The sequence below is a fragment of the Carcharodon carcharias genome, chromosome 1, assembly GCF_017639515.1.
Source record: "Carcharodon carcharias isolate sCarCar2 chromosome 1, sCarCar2.pri, whole genome shotgun sequence".
Lineage (NCBI taxonomy): Eukaryota > Metazoa > Chordata > Chondrichthyes > Lamniformes > Lamnidae > Carcharodon > Carcharodon carcharias.
This window is the reverse complement of record NC_054467.1, coordinates 107,653,516-107,678,359: the sequence shown is the minus strand read 5'-3', so window position 1 is coordinate 107,678,359 and position 24,844 is coordinate 107,653,516. Positions and strand designations below refer to the sequence as shown.

Below are 24,844 nucleotides of genomic sequence, written 5' to 3'. Positions count from 1 at the left end.
AAATGCCCCAACGCACTTCACAGGTGCATTCTAAAGACTGACAGCCACGTAAAAACTTGGTCAAAGAAGTAGGTTTTAAGCAGTGTTTTAAAGGAGGAAAGTGAAGTGGAGAGGTGGAGAAGTTTAAGGAGAGAATCCCAGAGCTTAGGGTCTTGGTAGCTGAAGGCATGGCTTCCAATGAACGATTAAAATCATGGATACTCAGAATTAGAAGAGTGCAGATTTCTTGAAGAGCTGGGAAGATGGAGGTGATTATAGAAATAGGGAAGGACAAGGCCATGGATGGATTTGAAAACAACAGTGATAATGTTAAAATTGAGGCGTTGCTTTACTGGGAGCCAATGTAAGTCAGTGAGCACAAGGGTGATAGGTTGAATGAATTTGATGCAAGTCATGATACAGGCAGCAGAGTTTAGGATGACCTCAAGTTGTTGGAGGGTAGCATATGGGAAATCAATCAGGAGCATATAGAATAGTCAAGTCATAACATTCAAGGCTATGAGCCAAGTGGTGGTAAATGGGGTTAGGTAGGTAGGTCAGGTATTTCTCGTGTCGGTGCAGACTCGATGGGCCGAAGGGCCTCTTCTGCACTCTGTGATTCTATGAAGTCTGGAAGTAACAAAGACATGGACGAGGTTATCAGCAGCCGATAAGCAGAGGCAGAGAAGAGAGACACTGATGGAAATGATGGAAATTGCCGGTCTTGGTGATGGCACAAGTATGTGGTCGGAAGCTTATTTCAGGTCAAGTTGATACCAAAGTTGTAAACAGTCTGTTTCAGCTACAAACAGTTGCCAGAGAGAGGGATGGAGTCAGTGGCTAGCAAACGGTGTTTGTGGTAGGGACTAAAGACAGTGGCTTTGGCCTAGTTGCCTATATTTAGTAGGAGCAATTTTCTGCTCATCCAATATTGAACATTGGACAAGCAGTGTGACAATTTAGGGACACTGAAGGGGTTGAGAAAGTTGGTGGTCAGGTAAACCTGTCAACAGTGCTGCTGAAAATTGACACTTTTTTCAGGCGACATGAACAAGAGGCAGCATGTAGATGAAAAAGAGGAGGTGTCCCATGATAAATCCTTGGGGGGCACCAGAGGTAATAGTACAGAAGCAGGAAGATAGATGAAAATGGAAACAGGTGGGAGCAGTCCCACCCAACTGGTCAGCAGTGAAGAGGTATTGGAGGAGGATGGGTTGGTCAACTGTGTCAAAGGCTGCAGACAGGTTGAGAACAGGCCTCTTCCTCATAGCGTTGTGGTTGTACCTAGACAAGATGGACTGCAGTTTTTCAAGGAAGGGCTTACTGTTGGCTTCTCAAGGTCAATTAGGAATAGGCAATAAATGATGGCCTTGCCAGCGACACCCACATCTTATGAAAGAATGAAAAAAAGAATGAGGACGGATAGTTTAATTTTGACGTAGTCACATAGGATGTCATTTGTTACTTTGAGTTATTTTGGTAATGTGACAGGGGCAGAAACCTGATCGGAGCGATTCAAATATAAAGTTCAGAGAAAGATGACACAGAATTGGGAGGCAACACACGTACAAAAACTTTGGAGAGGAAAGGCAAGTTGAAGATGGGCCAGGAGTTCTTGAGGACAGAGGAGTGAAGGATTTTTTTTTTAGGAGAGGGTGATGGTGGCAGATTTAAAAGGGAGGGGGATGACACTTGAGGAGAGAGAACTGTTAACAATATTAGCTGACATGGAAACCAGGAAGGGAAGTTGGATGGTCAGTGGTTTAGTAGGAATAGGATCAAGGAAAGAGGTGGATCTCATGGACAAGATGAGCTCAGAAAAAGCAGATGTTGAGATAGGAGATAAACTAGAGAAAAATGTAAGTTCAGGTTTGAGATAAGGGACAACCTCAGTGGAATTTTGGCCCAGTGGGCTTGGAGATGAGAGGGAAGTAGCAGAGATAGCTGATTGGATAGTCTTGGTGACAAAGAAGTCCACAAATTCTTGTTACTGCAAGTAATGGTGGAAGAGACAGGGGAAAGGGGTTTAAGAAGACGGTTTGCAGCAGAGAAAAGAAGCCGGGATTATCTTTGCACTCCAAGATAATTCCGGAATAGTGTTGTTCACCATATCCATCCAAGCCTACGTACATTGGAATCGAGGGTACAGAGATGAGGGCCGTACCAAGGGAGGCTGCCAGGTTAAGAGAGAGTAATGGCTTTAATGGAGACCAGGGCATTGAAGATGGAAATGAAGTTCTGGGTCCGATGTCCTTACTGCCAATTTCAATATGGAGCACTAAAAATGTTATATTTAGTAGCAGGGAGGGAGAGAGAGAACACATGGACTTGGCTTATCATTAGCAACTTGATAAAAAAAAAATGAGGACTTATTGCACTCATTCACTGGAAGATATTTTTGCATTCCTTTTTATACTGAACGACAGGGAGACATTGGTAATCCTGGACTTCCTGGAGCTGAGGGAACACAGGTACTGAAATCATCTTATGTTTGATGGTTTTAATTTTCCCCCAATATTTCTAATAAAAAGCTTTGAAGAATTTTTCTATGGAATTAATTTTTTGTGTTCATTTTCAGGGCCCTAAAGGTTCAAAAGGTGACATTGGTATTCCAGGAGATAAAGGAAGCATAGGATTACCCGGATTACCTGTGAGTGGGTTTGATATGGTCAGAGTTATTGTGAGGAAATTTAAAAGCAGATTTTAATATTCTGTACTGAGAAAGAGTTGTACAATTTCCACTTGCTAAATGCATGGTGTGAAACTAGAGTTGTATAGACATGAATATCTCAGGTTTGTGCTGAATTAGTTGATCTCAAGTGAGCCAACAGGAGGAGTACTACAATTGGCCTCAACATCCCTAGGATAAGGAGATAAACAATTAACCCCTCTCTTGTCTGTAATCTTGTGGCACAACAGGCAAATGCAGGTATGTGTCCATCAGGTGAGGAAGAGAGTAGACTTAGGTGACTCTTACAGCTAACTAGCCATTTTAAGACAGGTTAACTCCAGAACTGTTTGTTAGTTGAACTGATCAATGTATTTGTAGTAATGAGCCCAACAGCATTAGGATTGCAAAACATAGCAATAGGATTTCACTATTAAGTCCTGCAAGTCTACCATTTTGGCAGTCATGAAATGTAGTTTTACACCTATGTTCCTCAATCCTTTCTCCATATTCCTTAGCACAATTACTTCTCCAATAAATATCTAAGCACCTTGGTTGACTTTTTATTATGACTTTCTTGGCAGTGTATTCACATTCTCACAGCTCTTTTATGAAGAGCAGTTTTCTGGATTCAATTTTAACCAGTTTAGTTCTAATTTTGGTCTAATATTATATTCCCATGTTCTGGTGTTTACTAGTTGAGGAGAGAGATATTCCCTCTCTATATTGTCAATTCCCTTCATTATTTTAGACAGCTAAATTGGATCATCCCTTTAATTTTCTAATTTCTAGGGAGTAAAGCCTAAAGTTATAGTTTCACATCATTCCTACAACCCTTCATCCCAGTATCTTCCTGGTGAATCCTCACTGACCATCCATCAATCCAAAGACAATATATTCTTCCAAAAGTATAACTGGAATCATAATGCCTTGCTTTTATATTCTAAACATCCTATGATGAAAGTCAGCATCTGATTAGAATAGAAAAATAAAGAGCATATTCCATAATTGAGCCATACTCAGCTGATAGCATCTTGCCTCCAAGTTAAAAGGTTGTTCAGTCAAATGTCACTCAAGAACTCAATCTAGGCTAACATTTCATTCCAGTGCTGAGAGAATGCTGAATTGTTGCAGATACTGTCCTTTCATTGAATGTTGTCCATTAAACATTGGCATTAATCTGCTTATTCCAGTGTTTCAGGTGAATGTTAAGGATTCCATACACCATTCAACAAGAGTAAACATTTTCCATCATTACTTAAAACTACTTTTGCTTATATTGAAAATAAGATATTTTGGGAAGTTCAATTCATCAAGTGTTAATTCACAATTTGGTTGTAACTCTTGATTTTTGTTTGGACAGGGTGTTAATGGAGAAAAGGGAGAAAAAGGAGAGAAAGGAGATCATGGGTTATCTGGTCCAAAAGGCACTTCAGTAAGTTCTTCAAAACTAGCTATTCTGTTCATCATTTCATATAGTAAATTACAACAACTCTCTGATTACTCATTGTCAAACAAGACACCACTTTACTGCTTTAATAATAAAGAATGCAGGATTCTATCGGTATTCTTACATCATGCATTGTTTAAGTAGGACTGTGTATTAAATAACTCCTTGTTATGCAGAGAGTCACTTATTACTGTCACTATAAGTATCCTGCTGACTCATATACCTTCAGGTAGAACAGGTTTATTGGAGGAAAAGTTGTGCAACTGAAGTACAGTTAACAGGAGAAAGATAGCCAGGTACAGGCATTGGAAAGGAAGACCCGACAGCCTTGTCCTGGCAACAATTGAGGGTAAAATCAGAAAAGGAAGAAGGGAAATCAGACGGGTGGATAACATTGAGACCTGGACTGAGGAAGACTTGAAGAAAGCCAAAGAAGGAGCAAGACAATGCCAACAGCCCCACTAAGGCTGTGGTGACAGTGAACAAATGGAACATAAAATGAGTTCAGCTCATCCAGTTTGAAACAGTGAGTGAAGTAGAGATGCTTTCCATTCTATCTGGCCGGAGCTAGGTTCGAGGTTTTCAGGTATGGCCCACGTGCTGCATATAACAAGAGAAGTTATTGCCAGCTGGTATTGGCGGGGATTGATAGGTTATAAAATGGGTTTAATCCACTAACAGGGGTGTAGTAGCTGGCTTTTTAATTTTCCAAGGAACAATATGTAATTTCATTGAAAAACGTATTCTGATCATTCATACTGCATGTAAAACAAACCATCTTATCAGTTTGTAGTTGGCCTCATCTCACTCGAGTAGTTAACAGCTCGTCTAGTGTAAGATAGGAGAAATAAACACCAGGCACGTGTGAAATTACAAGGGTCCAGTGCATACAATGAGGGGTCTTAATGTTACAGTTTCTAGACCAATGTTATTATGTAGTCAGATAGTAAGTAGTAATGGTACACTCTAGATCATAGGGGCACAGAGCCACTTACAAAGTTTGTAAGGATGCTGAACTCAAGACAGTATCTATTGCAGATCTGAAATTTTTAATTTTCTCAGTATTTCTAATGAAAACACAATGCATCACACTCCTTGTTAGAAAAACAGAGATGGAATTATATGAAAACACGTTTATTTTGCTGATTGAAGAATGTACCACCGCAGAGTTTGGAATACATAACATGAATCAGTCAGCAAGTAATCCTCAGGATCTAGTGCCTCATTGACTTTGGCAGAACCAAATGAACTTAAGTCCAACCTCCAAAGTAAACCTTTTGGAATTTTCCCACCAAATTGAGCCTGGCATAAAGTAAGGTTTAGAGTAGGTTTCTTACTTGAATTAATTTGAAGGTAATCCTTTAGAAAGAATAACCAATTCTGTTGCTACATTTGCCCATTCTGTTTTGTACACACAGTCTGTTTTGGATACTGTAATAATAAATATGCTGTTATTGAATGTATCATTATTTCAGTGATTATATCACCTTATTGTTAATGAACAATGTGAAAAATCCAAAGCCACTCAATCCACCAATTAATATATACATTGGCCATCAAATAAGAATTACTAACATAGGAAATTTTTACCTTAAAGAAAGATATTGGGCCAGATTGGCTACCTGAAGGAGGTAGCTTGAGTTGGGAAATTTTCCTGCCTCAATAACTAAGTACCCCAAAAAGCCCAATTTTCACACTGGGGGTGGGTGGGGCCGTGGCAGGGTGGGATGTGGGGGTGGGGGGGTGGGGGGGTTGTTGCGATAGAATTGGGCCCACCAATCCCAGAAGCAGGGCATAATTGGCCACAGGGGAGGGTGAGTGCCGAGACGGGTGAGTGTGGAGATAGGCTCATTAAAAGGCCAGCCTCAGTTCTCTGGGACTTTGGCACAGTCGTTTTAGAATTGTTGGGCCCTCTAGCCCTCACCCCTCACAACCCCAACCGACTCCCAAGGGCCTCTTATAACCTCCATGCTGACCCAAAGCCAACTCATGCCTCCCACCCACCCCATGGCCCTTCATACCCTCAATGCCACTCAGGCCCCGCCGCCCAACCTCGGCTCCTCATTGCCTCCATGCCACCTTCATAGCCATTCACTCAATAATTCACCATGGGCATACCTAAGGAGCCATGTGGAGGTGAAAAAAAATAAATTTAGAACAATCTAATCCAACTCTCATTCCTACACATTTTAAAGTGAAAGAAACTCCCATTCATAAAATCCATTCAAAACTTTTAAATCTCCATAAGTGGTTAATCTCTTTTAAAAACAAACAAACTTCTATTCAGACCCCACATTAAAGACAACTGATCCTTTAATTGTCTCTTTAAGCTCTCAATCAAACTGAACTCATAACTCCCTGTTGAAATAAGTTTAATTTTTGAAACTCAACCAAGCGTTCATAATGACATAATGATAGCCCTTGGGGAAATGACAATATATTCTCTATTGAGGGCTTGGCCTAAATAGCCAAGTGGTTATGGTACTGGGTTTGTAATCCCAAGATCAAGAGTTCAAATCTCACAATGGCAAACTATGAAACAATGTAACTTCATCTGAATAGGAACAGATGGAAATGTGTTTGGTACTCGAAAGAGTTACATTCTCTATTGAAACTGCACAACCAGATGCTTCTTTTATTCCAATCTACACTTGTTAATCAAAGCAGTCTAGCAGAGGGTTTTTATAACTCTCACTAACAACTGCAGCCTGATTTTATAAAAGTTTAAAGTGTGGGGCATTTAAAAAGATTTTACATCATGACAATTATACAGATCTTATATGCCCACCAAGAGTGTTTACATCTACTCCATCAATTCATGACTCCCACACTGCAGGTTAAGGCGCTTGCAACAGTCAAAATATGGTCTGATTGAACTAGGCACTGATTTGAAATGGCCTTGCAGAGTTCGGGTTTCCCACCTGTGTGAATCACATCCTGTACTGCCCCCTTCCCCTACCAGCAAAAATTGGATCTGTCGGAAATGAGGGTGAGACTTCCACATCTGGATCCTGCCCTCCATTTCTAAAGGTCTGTTGAGCCTTCCTGACTCAGCCGGGGACTCCCAATCCAGCCCATCGTGATTGCTTTGAGCGGTATACATAAAATCTTGAGGACATGATTTGGAAATGAGTATTGATTGACTAAAGTAAATATTCACGTGGCTAGGATCAAATGTTTTGGGAGTATAGTCAAAGAAAGTGGTGTTTGTACCTTTTTTATTAAATTTAAAACCAAAGTTCCACTGACACTGCACAAGCCATCTTGTATTATTCCCAAGTCTTTTTAGATTCCTTCTAACCACAATTGCCTGAATTTCCTCAGGGGTTCTCCCAATCAACTGCAACTGGCAGATGATTGACAGAAAAGGATAGACTCTTAAACAGTTACAGCATCCAATCAGGAGGATATTCCAAATCTCCTCTTATACTTAATTCCCTTGATATTTTTACCTCTTTCATTTGCTATCCTTTTTCATTATTTTTTTCTGTGTTCTAAATTAATTTCTTTGGCAGCCTTTGTGCCTTATTCTGCTGCTCTTCTGCACCTGCCACAATTTTGCAACTTCACCTTTCAAAGCCCTATCTCTCCCACTGCCACCAGAGCTCTAATCCTAGCCTTTTTTTACCTTGAGGCTTATTGACTTCTCAATGCTTTCCTAACCACCCTCCTTGCTTCCACTTTCCACAACCTGCAGATTCTTCATAATGCTTAAAGCCCTTGATTTTGAACACTGAAAAGCCATTTATTTGCCTTCTTAGTCACTTGCTGTACCTGCATACTAACTTCTTTGAGTAAATAGAATCTTGTTGTTATCATGTCCTTGCTGTGTAGTTGTAAAGGTAGACAAATCCCACAAAATCACAAATTTCCCCAGAGCTACGTAAAGAAGCTCACTCATTTCAGAGGGTTGGAAGAAACCAAATGTCCTCCAAATCATTTTGTCTATCACCTCGATTCTCACAATCCACTGGCTCTCTGTGGCCTTAGGAATTAACTGTCAAGACCTTTCTACTTGCCTTTAAATGCCTGCCTTCAGGCCAAGTCCTTGCTCTCAAACTTTGCTTCAATGACATGCTTCATTCTCTTTGCCTTTGCTCCACCACAGGCAGCTGTTTATTCACCCACTGTAACTCTGCCCTCTGAGCTGCCACTTGTCTCCTACGTTTTGCTTTCAAAACCCTACATTTCTCTCAACCACTTTGGCCTACCCCATAATTCCATTCTACCCAGCCCTTTCCCTCCAATTCAGTGTGTGTTTCATTCCCCAATCTAGTAGGCACTTTGGGACATTTTATCATTAGAAACACGATATAAACATTTCTATATTATTGTTGGATAAGAGTGCTCAGATAATATAAATACACAGAACATGCCGGTAGTATTTAATTTTTAAAAAAATAATACACACTGATTACTGCCTTACAGAACTGTTGTTTATTTGTACAGGTTGTAGGACCCCCAGGACCTACTGGCTCACAAGGTCCACCAGGTCCAATGGTAAGTAACAGTTATTGTTTTGAGAATATGAATGTTCCATTCCTATTTGCTGAAAGATATGTGAATGTTCTTGAAAGCCGTGCGTCACCTGGGTTTATTCTTACACATAGGAACATAGGATTTAGGAGCAGGAGTAGGGCAATGAGCCCTTCGAGTCTGCTCTGGGATTCCATAAGATCATGGCTGATCTGGTTATGGTCTCAACTCCACTTTCCTGTCTGCCACCCATAACCCTTGACTCACTTATCTATCAACTATTGAACTCTGTCTGTCGTGAGTAAATTCAATTACCCAGCCTCCACTGCTTTCTGGGAAAGAGAATTCAGCATCCTAATAACCCTCTGAGAGAAAATAATTCTCATCTCTGTCTTAAAAGGGAGACCTCTTATTCTTAAATTGTGTCCCCTAATTCTAGTCTGTCCCGCAAGAGGAAACATCCGCCCGGTATTCACTCTATCAAATCCCCTCAAGAACTTATATGTTTCATAAAATCACCCCTCATTCTTCTAAACTCGAATGGTTATAGACCCAGCCTGTTCAACCTTTCTTCATAAGATAAGCCCTTCATTCCAGGAATGAGTCGAGTGAACCTTCTCTGAGCTGCTTTTTAAAAATGCATTCATGGAATGTGGGTGTCGCTGGCTAGCCAGCATTTATTGCTCATCTCTAATTGCTCTTGAGAAGGTTTTGGTGAACTGCCTTCTTGAACTGCTGCAGTCCATGTGGTGTAGGTCTAACGCAATCATGTCCTTTCTCAAATAAGGAGACCCAAACAATACAGAGTACTTCAGATGTGATCTCACCAATGTCCTGTACAGCTGCAGTATAACTTCCCTGCTTTTATATTCCATTCCCCTTGCAATAAATGACAACATTCCATTTGCTGCCTTACTTACTTGCTGTACCTGTATTCTAACTTCATTGAATAAATAAAATCTAGCTGTTACCATGTCCTTACTGTGTTTGTAAAGATAGCCACATCCCACAAAAACACAAATTTCCACAGTTACTTGGACTGAAAAGAAGTTGTTTCTCAGTTCACTCTGCAGGGTTGGAAGAGTTCTTCCAAAATGTCCTCCAGATCATTTTACAGAACATTTTAAAATGCAGCAAGTCACTTTACATCAATTGAAGCATAACAAGATGGTACCATTGTACTCATTTTACCACCATTATGTGTGATGTAATCGAGACTCCCTCCAAGCTGCTGCAGAAATTGGACAAGGGTTCAAAATGAGAAATATGATGGCATCTTCCTTTTATAAAATAAGGGCCAAGTTATTATCATTCTGCTCATTAGGAAGATTTGAACAAAAGAAAAAAGTTGGAAAGGTACATATATATGCCAGCAGTGTGTCATGACAATATAGTTGTATTCACTAGTGTTTCCACCATTATACACCACAGAAGTAGGTGTTAACGTGGGGGGGGGGGCAGGGGGATGGGGGGAAACAATGAACCACTTATAAAGTGGTGGTCTGAATTAATTAGTACAGAAACAGAAGCACTGCTGAGCATGAGAACTGACTCTGTGGCTTCAAACAAACAGTTGTTTTTTGAACTGCGAAATCAAGTTGAAGGGACATTGTACAGGAGGCCACTGAAGTTGAGGATTGCTAGAGAACACTGTGCTAATCAGGAAGAAAGGGTCAGGTGATGGCAGGACTGGGTTTTGAAAAACGGAATATTGTAAGAGGATGGAATTAAGTAAGGAGCTTCCTAGTTTAACGGCCTTATGAGAGATCCTGCTCTTTGGGGTGGAATGCCAGTGAGCAGGATTTCCACCCAGGCCTCCAAATTTGCCCAGACCCAATCCGTTTTAGGTCTCTCTAAAGACACATGGTGGGCTGCAAGTGGGATTTCCACCTCCAGTAGGAAGTCAACCAGAAGAGATGAGAGAAGAACTAAGCACAGACAATGATGGAAAAACTCAGCAGGTCTGGCAGCATCTGTGAAGAGAGAAAAAAGTTAATGTTTTGAGCCCATATGACTCTTCTTCAGACTCTTCTTCATATGCACTGGAAACATTAACTCTTTTTTTCTCTCTCCATGAATGCTGCCAGACCTGCTGAGTTTTTCCAGCATTTTCTGTTTTTATTTCAGATTTCCAGCATTTGCAGTATTTTGCTTTTATATTCAAGATGAGAGAAGAGTTGGCTGTCAGATAACAATTATTTTCCTATATTCTGTTCAAGCTCAGGGGACAGGTATTTGAAGGGGCTGCTGCATAGGAATAGGAAGAGGCCATTGTAAACCACTTTCAAACCTTCCTCTTAGAATGAAGCTGTGTTTTATGAGATCAACCCTGAAGGATCTAGTTCTAATTTTAAGGTTATGCACCCCGTCCCCATATATACTCAATCAAATCCGTTAATCGTCTTAAACCACCTCAATTCAACATCCCTTAATCTTCAACATTCAAGGAATACAAGCCTGGACAATGCAACCTGCCTTCATCATTTGACCTTTATTCCCGAATATCATTCTAGGTGAACTTTCACTCAAAGTCAAATGTCTCCTTCCTGAGGTACCAGTACATAGAATTGAATGCAGTATCTGTGCAAGCAGTGCACTGTACAGCTGTGTCATAACCTCCACCCCTTTATATTCCAGTCCTCTTGAAATAAAGGCCATTAGCCCTTTTAATCACATTTTGTACCTATCCACTAGCTTTTAGTGATTTCTGTACTTGGACCCCTAAATCTCTCTGCTCATCCACAGTTCCCCTTCCCTCAGGTTACCATGCCCTAAGAGGGCATTGGCAACCATGGGCTTTCATTGGATTGGTCCATGATTATGCTTGGCAAAGTACTGTCATTGCCTTCTGCAATATGGCTGACCAGGAAACTTTCCCACTCTTACCACCTGCCATCAGTCATACTGGAAGGATTAACAGGCTGATAATCAACCTGCTTAGCCATGTTATGAAAGCACCTTCCATGGTCATCAAGTCCTTGACCCAGAGGTAGGGAAGCTACCACAGTGCCACAAGACCTCTCCCACAGTTCCTGGCAATTTAGAAAATACTCTGATCTATCTTCCTTGAGTCCAAAATGGATGATCTCATTCTTCCTCACGTTGAACTCCATCTTTCTCAGATTTGCACTCTGAAATATAGATTCAAGTATTCAATGGACTTGGGTTTCACAGAGAGTTGAGAATTATAAAAGCACTTGGGCCAAGATTTCCCAATTGGCGAGTGGGGGGGGGGGCGGGTTGGGGGGGTTGCGGGTCCCACTCACCGACATGTAAAATTGCAGAACTCCCGATGTCACCCCGCCTCATTTCAATTTTCAGGTCGGTGGGGCTCAGCAGAATCAACTGTTTGTCCACCGACCTGTCAATGGTCAATTGAGGCCATTGACAAAGTACTTAAAGTAATTAATGGACCTGCCTGTCCAACCTTAAGGTTGGGGGACAGGCCAGGAACCCCGGTGGGCTTAAGAAAAAGCATGAAACCTCATCCATGGGCGAGATGAGGTTTCAAGTAGGTTTTTAAATTTTTCATAAAAGTGTCAATGAAAGTAATGGACATGTCCCAAATCATGTGATAGTGTCACATGAGGGGACATGGCAGGGAAATTTATCTCTTCTGTTTTAAAAAACTGTTCCAGACAGGAGCCAACCTCCCTGAGGCAGCCCTTAGCCTCAGGGAGATGCATGCGAAAGAGCGCAATCTCAGCTCAGGGAATCCACCCACCCCCCCCGCCTGCACAGGGAATGCATAGTGCTTCCTTGCGGACGTCACACTGGGTGGGCCTTAATTGGCCTGCCCACATAAAATGGCGGCACGCCCCCAATTGGGGGTGCCGATCGGAGGCGCGCCTCCACACACCCGCTCCTAAACTTTCCCTCCCTCCCCAACAAGGGGAAAATTCTGCCCTTGGAATACATAGACCCTCACCTAATTAGTTCGAAGTTCAAAATAGAGGAAGAGAAGAGGAATCATAGGCTTTGAACTGAAATTTTGCTAATTGCAGTGGGTGAAAGGGAATTTATCTCAGATTAATTGGTTGTATAAACAGCAGGTCGAAAAGCATACTAGCTGTGGAAGATTTTATATACGAGATGAAGAAGTTAAGAGTTAAATGGATTTTTACCAAGAGTAAAGTGATGTATCAAAGACTGGCTTGCATTGATAATTAGAAGTGAGAACAAAATACAAGGTTTAAAATGAGGTTTACCATGAATGCAGAAAGAGTATCCAATCAAAAATTAAAGCATACAAAGCGGCAAAAACTAGTAGTAAACCAAAGGATTGGGAATGTTTTAGGAACCAGCACCGGATGACAAAAAAGCTAATAAAGAGGGAGAAAATTGATTATGAAAATAAATTGGTAAGAAATATAAAAACAAACAGCAAAAGCTCCTACCGGTATATAAAAAGAAAGAGTGTGGCTAAAGTGAGCATGGGACCCTTGGAGGATGTGACTGGAGAATTGATAACGGGGAACAGGGAAATGGCAGATAATTTAAACCAATATTTTGCATCAGCCTTCCAGGTGGAGGACACTATAAACATCCCAATAATGTCAGATAAGCAAGGAGCTAATGGGAGGAAAGATCTTGTAACAGTCTCTATCACGAGGGACAAAGTATTTGAAAAACTAATGGGACTAAAGGCAGACAAGTCGCCAGGACCTGATGGCCTGCATCCAAGGGTTTTAAAGGAAGTGGCTGCAGAGATAGCAGAGGCATTGGTTGAAATATTCCAGAGCTCACTGGATTCCGGGAAAATAGCTAATGTGACACCCCTGTTCAAGAAGGGAGGGAGACAAAAAGTAGGAAACTATAGGCCAGCCAGCCTAACATCTGTTCTTGGGAAAATGCTAGAGTCCATATTAAGGAAGCAATAGCAGGACATTTAGAAAAGCTTAACGCAATCAAACAGAGTCCATATGGTTTTGTGAAAGGGAAATCATGTTTGACAAATTTACCAGAGTTCTTTGAGGATATAACAAGCAGAGTTGATAAAGGGGAACCAGTAGATGCAGTGTATTTGGATTTCCAGAAGGCATGTGACAAGGTGCCACATAAAAAATTATTGCACAAGATAGGAGCTCATGGTATTGGGGGTAATGTATTAGCATGGATTGAGGATTGGTTAACACACAGAAGACAGAGACTCGGGATTAATGGGTCTTTTTCAGGTTGGAAAGACGCAACTAGTGGAGTGCCACAAGGATCAGTCCTAGGGCCTCAATTATTTACTCTCTATATTAATGACTTGGAGGAGGGGGCAGAGTGTAATGTATCTAAATTTGCTGACGATACAAAAATAGATGGGAAGGCATATTGTGATGACATAAGGAATCTGCAAGGGAATATAGAAAGGTTGAGTGAGTGGGCAAAAACTTGGCAGATGAAGTTTAATGTAGGGAAGTTTGAGGTCATGCACTTTGGTAGGAAGAATCAAAAGGCAGACTATTATTTAAATGGAGAGAGACTCCAAAAAAGTGCAGCAGAGAGGAATCTGGGAGGTCTTGTGCATGAAACACAAAAGATTAGCATGCAGGTGCAGCAAGTAATTAAGAAGACAAATGGAATTTTGGCCTGTATTGCTGGGGATTGCAGTTTAAAAATAGGGAAGTCTTGTTACAATTGTAAAGGGTGTTGGTGAAGCCACACCTGGAGTACTGTGTACAGTTTTGGTCCCCATATTTAAGAAAGGATATACTGGCATTGGAGGCAGTTCAAATGAGATTCACTGGGTTTATCCTGGGGTGAAGGGGTTGACTTATCAAGAACGGCTAAACAGATTAGACCTTTATTCATTAGAATTTAGAAGAATGAGGGGTGATCTTATTGAAATGTTCAAAATTCTGAGGGGGCTTGACAGGGTAGATGTTGAGAAGATGCTTCTGCTAGTGGGGGAATCTCGAACTAGGGGGCATAGTTACAGAATAAGGGAACACTCATTTAAAACTGAGATGCGAAGGAATTTCTTCTCTCAGAGGGTAGTGAATGTCTGGAATTCTCTACCCCAGAGAGTTGTGGAGGCGAGATCACTGAAAGCATTTAAAGAGCAGGTAGATAGATTTTTGAAATATTGGGGAGTTGAAGACTATGAGGAGCTGGCACAAAAGTGGAGCTGAGGCCTGGGGCAGATCTTATTGAATGGCAGGGCAGGCTTGAGGGGCCAAATGGCCTACTCCTGCTCCTATTTCTTATCTTTTTATGTACAGTGCAGATAGTAGAGAAGAAACTATGAAAAATACAAGTGAAGAGGTCACTTAGTAGAGCCCATATCTCCATCAAGCTGTGTTAACTCAACATTATTGCAATTACGCCACTCTTCCCTGAGATTTTTCCCTGCCTGGTTGCTGCTCTCTAACTACAAAGCTGAAAAAAGCAACCTTTTTATTAAGAACTTCCACCTTACTTAGGAGACTTCAGGTCAATCCACATCCAACAACCTGCTCTGAAAACTGATTACATTTTGACAGCTGTAACAAGCTTCGCCACTGAGCTGAACTTAGCTGTTAGGCAGCTTAATTCACAGGAAGCATGTCTGGGGGATTTGGATTGGAATTGAGATTGGGGCTTCAGTAAATGAAAGATAGTTTAACATTTTGGTGGCTATTCAAATTCATTGCTGCAGCAACAACTCAAGGTGACAGCAATAATCGCTAGAATGATGCTAGGAGCAAAATTTATAGCCATGAGGAAAGGCTTGCAATACTGGCAAGCTCTGCGCTGGAACTGAGAAAGTTAAAGAGAGATCCGACAAAAATTTTCAATATTTGAGAGGCTTTGCGATGATGATTACTAAAAAACCATTGTCTTTGGTTGACAAGATGCTAACAAGGGGATATAAGCTGAGAATGATCCATTGAAGAATGAATGGGGAATTGGAGGAAATGATTCACACATGGGGTTATTTGAACATGAAATGCTTTACCACAAGTAGCCATTGAATCAGTGACTGTAATATTCAAAAGGTAATTGGATAAATATTTGAAAATAAAGAATATATAAAGAAATGGGGAAAGATCATAGGATTAGAGTAGAATACTGAAGGATTAGAATCGACACAAGTGGTAAAGTCTTAGTAGCCTCTTGGCCTTGATTGCTTTAGCAATAGAAAATTACAGTGTGATGAAACATTACAGCTGGAATTGCTTATTTTCAATCAACTGTCCTGTTCTGTTCTTACAGGGGCCACATGGACTTCCAGGACCTAAGGTAAATCATAAGCAAAGTCCAAAGGGGTCTAGCAGAGTGAAAATGAACGATGCCCTTTAATTTGTCTCCATGCCCTTTGTTAAAATTAGCTATGCATGCTGTGTGTCATTTGTTTGACTAATTTAATGTTGATTTTATGTTGTAGCATCTTTAAACCTGTAAGTTCTTGCAGCTGTAGAGTACATGTCTCCTATAAGCTTAACAAAATTTAACAAAAGTCTTGCAAAAAATGACCTAAGATATATTAATTCAAGATCAAGATCCCATTTTAAATTGATCAGCTGTCGGTAGGGCTCTGTTTTTCATGGAGAGGGAGAGGATATATGGGCTGAATCCCTGAAGTAGCACAAAGCCAGGGGTGATAAATTTCATGCAACTATACTGTATAGATGTTAGAAGATTTCTGTGAAATTCACCATGGCCCTAGCTTCACAGAACATCAGGGACTCCATGCAAGATATACACCCTGTGAATATCATAATCCTAGCAATTTGATTGGACTATACATTGCATTAGAACAGCTACCTCTCATTTCTAGGATGTAGGAGCTGCAGGCCAGACTGGTGATGGAATTCTCCTCATGTCCTGACAACTGATAATGATCCCCCTGTAATTGAAGAGAGCTTGGTCCATTTAATTGAGGTGTCCAGTAATTGTGAATGCCACTAAGAAAACAACCCGAGTCCTGTGCAACAGGCATCGTTGTCACTCAGAGTATCTCACTGTGTCATGTTAATGTAGGGAGAGCTCTGCATTGCTTCTGACACAAACTGTCTGTGACTTAGAACACTCCATATTGTTACTGGATGGAAAGCAGAAAATACATTCCATCTTCATCTATCATTACTATCATCAGTTTCCCAATACCAAAAAGCTCTAAACTAACCTTATTGTTAATCAAAGCTCATGAACTTATAGGTTTAAAGTGATCACCGCACAAAAGGTATTACTGAAATTTCTGTGCATCTGTCAGTGTGTTATTGAAAGTCTCACCAGTCACATATCTGAATCAGCACCATTAGCAAATTACATTTTTGTCTACAGTTAATACAACTGATCAAAGTTGAAGGGTTATCTTCTTCTACATCAGTGTCTTCTGAGCAAGGATTCTTTGTAGGCTTCCTTTCCCTGTAATATACGACTGTACAGATGTGGCAGTGATCCCTCTCATTGCTTTGAAAACAGCTCTGTAGATTCTGGAATCTGTACATACAAAACGTTGGTCACTGTGTTACAAACACTGCAGGATGAGGCTCTGTGAGATACTACATTCGCAATGGATATTTTTAAAAAATCAATCACATTTCAATAATCATGCAATGACTTGATAATGAAGGTTTGGATAGACTAATAAAGGAGAGACTGTTCCACTGGCAGGAGGGTTGGTTATCAGAGGCCACAGATTTAAGGTCATTGGCAAAGGACCATAGAGAGTTGAGGATATGAGGAACTAGAGGGTTATTGTGAAGTTCTAGATTTGATTATGAAGTTCCGAACATATTGCCTGAAGCAGTTGTGAAAGAAGATTCAATAATAACTTTCAATAAGGAATTTGATATATACCTGAAAAATAAAAATAAAATGCAGTACAATGGGAAAATAATAGAGAAGTAGGACTCCTAGGGGAGATAGCTTTTTTAAAGTGTTGGCATATGCATTATGGGCCAAGTGGCCTCTTTCTGTACAGTAGATTCTATGACTGGCACCCTGATTGAGGTTAGTGTTTTTGTCACATTTCTGGGTCTGTGATCTGTAAAATAGAACAAGAGATTTATCAGACGGATATTTCAGCAGCAACCAAAGCATTGGTCAGGACAAAATTCAGGAAATCCCTGACCTGTCAATCTTACAAAGCCCTCCCCACCAAAATCCAGGGAAGTTGGCACAGCCATCCCAGTGACTGATTGAACAGTCACCTGACATTGTTGTTTTCACAGGGATATCTTTATCAGCCAATATCTCAGACTCCTCCATCATCATTCCTGGGTATGCTCCATCCCTTTGGCATTGTAGACCCACAAACAATGGGAATAGAGTAGTATATAGTTCAATGAACATGGCACTGAATCCCCTGAACAATGTCTCTGGATTCCATCAAATCTCACAGCTTCAAGTCAAACAAAGAAACCTCCTATTGATTATCTGCTACCAGACGCATTCCTGCCACCTCCCTAACTGAAGCTCCATGTTGAATACCAATTGGAGTAAGTGCTTAAGAAATCAAGGGCTCAAAAATGCTCTTGGCTAAGGAATTCAATGTCAACCACTTAGAGCGGTTCAGTAGTGCTAACACTGATGAAACTGGCTAAATCCTGAAATGGCACAGTTGCCAGACTGGGCCTCTCTCAGATAATGAGGAAATCAATACAATGGAATAACTAATTTGAGCTTGTTCTCACCAATCTATCTGATGCAGATATATCTGCCATGACCAAACCAGAGTGACCACCATACAGACCTTATGAAGAATCTCATCTTCAAAATGAGGACATCTTCCATCATGTAGTTAGGTACTTATCATTGTACCAACTAAGTCAGACATAGCATCCAAAATTGGCCATCTGTGTGGTCCTGTGGGTGATTAGAAGCACCAGAAATGTTGTTGGTACAATCTGTAACCAGATGGCTCAGCACATGCCTCACTCTTTCATCACCACCAAGCTGATAGACCAACCTTGGTTTAATAGGAATGCAGAAAGCAATGCCAAGCAAGAGAGGTCCAAACATACCTTTGAATGAGACACAACCTATTGAAGTTACAGTACCATCCCTACATGTGATACATTAAAAGCAGAAGGTTATAGGCTGAGCTTTGTGCTCCTTCAACTATCGGAACAAAGGAAAGTGCTCTCACCCTCCCATATTGAGTTGAGAATGGTAGTTAGTAACTAAAAGGGGAAGAAGGAATCTTCATGAACAGTATCATTTTCTATTATGTTAAAACCCAGTATATGATTCCAAAAGATAAAAGCTGATTAGCCACAAGTGCAAAGTAAATGATCTCACTCATAAATGCAGCATGCAGTTAATTTACTTCACTTCAAAAGACAATAAGTATCTGATTACACTGGACACTGCAATGGCTTTGGCCCTGACAACATCCCAGCTGAAGTACAGAAAACCACCTCCCAGTCAAATTCTTCTGGTCTGGCTAATGTGCTGACATCTAATTGGCAATGTGAAAATTTGCCTGGGTATGTTCCACCCCAAAATGGGAAAATCCAACAAGCCCATTACCATCTGGTAAGCATCCTCCCAATCACCAGCAGAGTGATGGAAGAAGTCCACAATAGTGTCATCAAGTGGTACATACTTACCAAAAAACAGTCATTCCCAGTTCAGGCACTGTCAGCACTGCTCAGCTGCAGATCTCATCTCAGCCTTCATCCATTCATACAAGAGCTAAATGCAAGAGGAGAGATGGGAGTAGCCACATTAATACAGTTTTTGACTGAGAATGGCATCTCGAATGGGGTTAATGGGAAAACCCTTCCATGGCGGCAGCCAGTCATCACACAGTAAAACGGTTATAGTTGTTAGGTGTTAATGATTGCAGACCCCGTACATCTCTGCCAGAGTTTCTCAGGGAAACATTGTAGACTCAATAGCAAATTGATCATTGACATTGCTACTATTGTAAAATCAGGAGGTGAGGCTGTTCACTTGTGATTCACACACATCCCAAAAACAAAATAATAAAAAAGATAAATTGCAGTTCAGTGTACATATGTGAATATGGAAAAACCAACTGAGTGGCTCCTCAATCAGAAGTTGGAAGATAAGTGTTGCCATTAACACAATATACTGCTCAGCTATTTTGGTCTTGAAGGAGGGTATTATTAAAGAGCTGAGAGCAACGGCAGAGACAAAAGCCTGCTACAATCATCAATATCTGAAGAAGTCTCTGGGGTATCACAGATTGCCTTTCTGTGGATTCCAGCTCAGGAGGCAACAGGGGGTTTGAATAGGAATCTGCCAGTTTCCTCAGAGTCTCTACTGATTGGTACTTAACAGCCTTGCCCCCACCCTCCAAACAAAACTGCAAGGAAGCAAACCTTCCCAAGAAAGAAATTCACATCAACATAGGCCAGAGGTGCCTTCACAGTTTCTATACTATGCTGACTACACAAATCCAAATGCAGAGGGATCTGGATGCCCTGGTACATGTACCATTTAAAATTAATATGCAGATACAGCAAATGTTTAGGAAGGCAAATGGAATGTTGCTGCTTATTGCAAGGGGAATGGAATATAAACATAGGGAAGTTTTCCTGCATCTGTACAGGGCCTTGGTGAGACCACATCTGGAGTTTTGTGTACAGTTTTGGTGCCCTTATTTGAAAAAAACATATCATTGCATTAGAAGCAGTTCAGAGAAGATTCACTTGACTTATTCCTGGGATAAGGGACTTATCCTATGAAGAAAAGTTGTACAGGTCGGGCCTGTATCCATTAGAGTTTAGAAGAATGAGGGGTGACCTTATTGAAACATACAGGATCCTGAGGGGATTTGATAGGGTAGTTACCAGGAGGATATTTCCACTTGTGGAAGAGACTAGAACCAGGGGACATAATTTAAGAATAAGGGATCTACCGTTTAAGAGGGAGACAAGGAAAAAGAAAATTCTGTCAAAGGGTTGTTAGTCTGTGGAATTCTGTTCACCAGGAAGCAGTGGAGGCTGGGTCATTGAATTTATTTGAGACAGAGTTAGACAGACTTTTGATAGACAAGGGAGTCAAGGATTATTAGGGACAGATGGCAAAGTGGAGTTGAGACCACAACCAGAGCTGCCATGATCTTATTGAATGGCAGAGCAGGCTCGAGGGGCTGAATGGCCTACTCCTGCTTCTAAGTCCTATGTTCCTGTAATATTAAGTGAAACTAAGCTTTTCTTTTGCACACTCCTTATTCTTAATAATAAACAAAGACTTTAATATCTTCATATGGTGGTCATCTATCTGCTATTTTAACACCAATATCACCTATTTCTTTTAAATTGGTTAATGACTGATGAAATTTCAAATTGAGAAATGTCTTATGAACACATTAAGTTTTAATTTCCTAATATTGCCAACAGTATGTTCTGGGCTCGTATTCCAGCACCCAGGCTGTGAAACCTAGGGGAAAATGGCAGCCCACTATCAGGGAGCCAACAACAAAAAATCACTGACAAAACCATACATATGGGTGTCTCAGATTATTCCATCTGTAAAGTACATAATGACAACTTTGGCCAGATGAAATACTACACAAACTCAGATATGACCACTGAGATATTAAAAATGTCTGCAAAGATACATGGTACGATCTTGAAGTAGATCCCTTCCTTACGTGTATAATTTAATCAAGGAAGGAGAAAGTATCTTCTGCATCCAATATGAAATAAATATCAGGAATTCTAACGTACTATCGAAAGATTGGAAAGAGCACTGATCACTGGGGGGAAAATAATGCGTTGATGGATGCACAGATATTTGCAGTAGCTTTTTGTGATTAATTTAAATGCATTTCTGTCCCAGCTTCAAAGTAGCAAAAAAAAGGTGGACTTTACTTTTACATTTAGGGTGAACCGGGGTTGAATGGTGTTAAAGGAGGGAAGGGTGAACCAGGTCAAAAAGGTGACAGAGGACCCCTTGGTCTCCCAGTAAGTAGATAACATTTAATACAGCTTACATCGTAAGAGTGCCAACATCTCTGGTTTACTCTGAGTAATACTGGAGAACAAATGCACAGTGCTGGAGCAGAAACAAACCACTAACTGTCAGTACCACCCAGTTACATTGTGTGCTGTCTTATTAGATTCCTTTAATAACTGTTTTTATTCGCAAATAAGTCTTTTTTAAATTCACCTCTGCAGAATGCAGATGATAATTCCAAAAGAATTAACAACCATCATTGTCATTGTATGTACATTATGTCCCGTCTTGTGATGTCTCACTTAGGTTTATCTTTTTTAGTATATATTGTTCATTTTTCTTAAATTGTTCGAAGAATGGTGTGGACATCTCACAAGTTGTACAAATGCATTTAATTTAACATATTGTAAGAGTATTTAGGGGTACATTTTTCCTCCATTTGCCAATGTTAGTGAAAAGGTCAATGTAACTGTACATCAGGGAAACCCTTTTTACGGTTTCAGTAAATATATTCACAACCACTAGTGAATGGAGAAAAATATTAATGGCTGTTTTATAGTAAGTGACAGGTGAGATTCAGTACATGGTATTCTCCATAGTTGGTGCCGAATGTAAAAGCAGATGGTAAAACGTAAACTGTTTTTGTAGATGTAATCATTCTCACTTACACCCAATGCGCTTATAAATGAAGCGTTGCTCCAGCCACAGTGTGATTCTGCCTGCAGTACAAGTAATATAGGTTATTACTTTGTGAGAACTGCACTTCTATGGACTAAATGGGGGGACATTTCCGCTTTTGATGGGGGTGGAAAATGTGCAGTAATGAGTCAGCCACTCATTACACACCCACTCGATATCCCTTTCCACAATGATTAAAGAAAATCAGATGAGGTGGGTAATTGACGCTGATCTGCTACCCCAAGTCTTCTGACCTACTAGAAGTGGAAATTACCCCCATTAGAGTTAAAGCAGTTTTGTTTAACAGAATTGCTGCAAGAAACTTTTCTGGAATATAGCCTGGAGGCATCTAGGACGTGGAATCCTTCATTTCCTGGCGGGATGGACTCAACAGCGTTCAAGCAAAAGACTAACGATTGCAAGCGACAATTTGAAACCCTCTGATTTGAGATTTTATTCTCTAGCTGCCAGAGATTTTAGCTTGGCTGAAGGTAGATCATAAATGGCTGCAATGAAATTATATCTCACTGACCTGTAAAGACCACTTGCAGTCAGTGAGATGGGTGGTCTGGAGCCTTCAGTTCAGCATTTGCTCTGTTTTTATTAAAGAGGTATGATTTGGTGTTGCATGTTAATCAGGTGGGTGGAATGTATTCAATATGAGGTCATCCAATTTGGACCTGAAAAGGATAAAGATGAAAAGCTAGAAGCAGTATAGGTTCAAAGAGACTTGGGGATCCAGGGGCATATATCATTAATATGTCAAGAACAGATCCATAAAATAATCATGAAGACTCTTGAAATTCTGATCTTTATATCTGAAGGACTAGAATACAAGGGGGAGGGGGGTCGAAGTTATTCTTCAGGAGTACAAAACCCTGGAACACTGCTAATGGTTCTGGGCAGCACACCTTAGTAAGAATATGTTGACGTTGAGGTAGCACAGTGCAGATATACCAGAATAATACCTGGACTCTGATGGTTAAGTTATGAGGAGAGATAGCCAGGGTTGTATTTCAAAGGTTATGGGGTGATTTGATCAAAGCTTTCAAGCTATTATGGGGGTGCAGAGAGGGTAGACAGAGAGAATCTATTTCCACTTAGTTGGGGAGTCCAAGACTAGGAACCATAGACTAAAATTTAGGGTCAGACCATTGAGAAGTGAAATTAGGAAACATTCCTGCATGCAAAAGTTGGTAGAAGTTTGGAACTCTCTTCCACAAGCGACAATTGATGTTAGATCAATTGTCAAATTTAAATCTGAGCTTGATACACTTTTATTAAACAAAGGTACTAAAGGATGTGATACATGGAGTTAGATCACAGATCAGCCATGATTACAATGAATGGTGGAACGGGCTCGCAAAGCTTCATTGCCTAATCCTGTTCCTATATTCCTATAATCCTACGATGCCGAACTGGGGTTATCAACATCAGATTTTGGTCCTGGATCCTCATTATAATGTGCTTGGAAGCTGTTAGTGTGAAACATGAAACCAATGGGACTAGGGAATGGACACATTTGGCTGAATAGGGCCCTCCAACGGCATCTTAATGGGAAGGAGTAGAAGTATCAAGAATGAAAAGAAGTAGGAAGTTGGAACAGTGGCAACATCTTTGCAGAAACTACAGCAGCAACAGCATTAAATTTAAATTACTTTAACTTGCAAAACCCACAAGCCACTGCCACATAAATGGCTTCTGATCTCCATCCAGCTTCCTCTGACTGCAGCCGAAGATCCCTTTAATGTACACTGGAAATGGCCGCCTTCTAACTTGCACTGTCCACAGCTGGGGTATGGGAGTAGGAACTGGTGATAGTCAAGCGGGCAAAGGAAAATGGGAATCTTATATTTGAATCCAATTTGCATATATTTACAAGCCTGTCATCTGTGTCCAAAGAGATCCCTAGCTGCCATAATGGATGGACAATGGCTCAGCCATAAGCTGATAATTCTGTGTTTTGCTCCCAAAACAACCCTGTGTTTAATCATAACTGGATGATGGCAATGCGAAAAGCACACCACTGAATCTGCCTAGCGCACGAAAATTAAAATTAAAATTATAAGTAGAAGTTTCACAACCTTTTGTGTTCTGCTGTATCACACAACTTATCAAGATTAATGCAGTTTGGCTTAATTAACAACTGGTAAATGTTGTCCAAACTTACTGCCACAAGATAAGCTTGTTTAGGTTTGGACTAAAAAGATGCAAATTCCTCTTCAGGAAGTGGTACTAAACAGGCAGTATCTCAGCACCTGTCCGTTATTCACTGCAATGTTCAATTCAGTTGGCTTCAATAGTAGTGAATATCCAGTGGGGAGGAAAACTGGCAGCCATTGTGATGTCTACCTTATGAAGAATAGTTATTACAAGGTCCCAAAAGTAGCTTTTTTTAAAGATTTAAAATTATAAAGTCAGTTGGTACTTGTGCAGACAGAGCAGGGGATATCCTAGTCCAAGCTCTTGTTCGTGCCAAAGTTAGCACTTGGAGGAAATTAAACTTCACAATGAGTTGTGGACCTGAGAATGCCTATTTAGAAAGAGGGGACCCAGCTCCTTCTCCATTAGGCATGAAGTACTTATTGACTGTGCTGCTCATCCCCGTTTCCCATTTTTGAACAGCCAGCAGAAGCTGCAAAGGCTCGGAAAACCTTGCTCAACCCCTGTTTCATCCCCACATCTTCAGGTATGGCATTCATTTTATGTCCCTGAGAATGATGAAAAGCTGAGTGAACTCTGCTAGG

The 24,844-nt window shown here is 40.7% G+C and overlaps 1 protein-coding gene across 1 annotated transcript in view; it reads left to right on the top strand.

The window, feature by feature from the left end:
• LOC121274566 (collagen alpha-1(XXV) chain) overlaps positions 1–24,844 on the top strand; it is a 161,765-nt gene that overhangs the window by 118,656 nt on the left and 18,265 nt on the right. Inside the window, exons 18-22 of the mRNA XM_041181932.1 lie at positions 2,406–2,450; positions 2,558–2,629; positions 4,011–4,082; positions 8,547–8,597; positions 15,756–15,782. Coding sequence (XP_041037866.1) covers positions 2,406–2,450; positions 2,558–2,629; positions 4,011–4,082; positions 8,547–8,597; positions 15,756–15,782 — 267 coding nt within the window. The remainder of the gene's footprint in view (positions 1–2,405; positions 2,451–2,557; positions 2,630–4,010; positions 4,083–8,546; positions 8,598–15,755; positions 15,783–24,844) is intronic.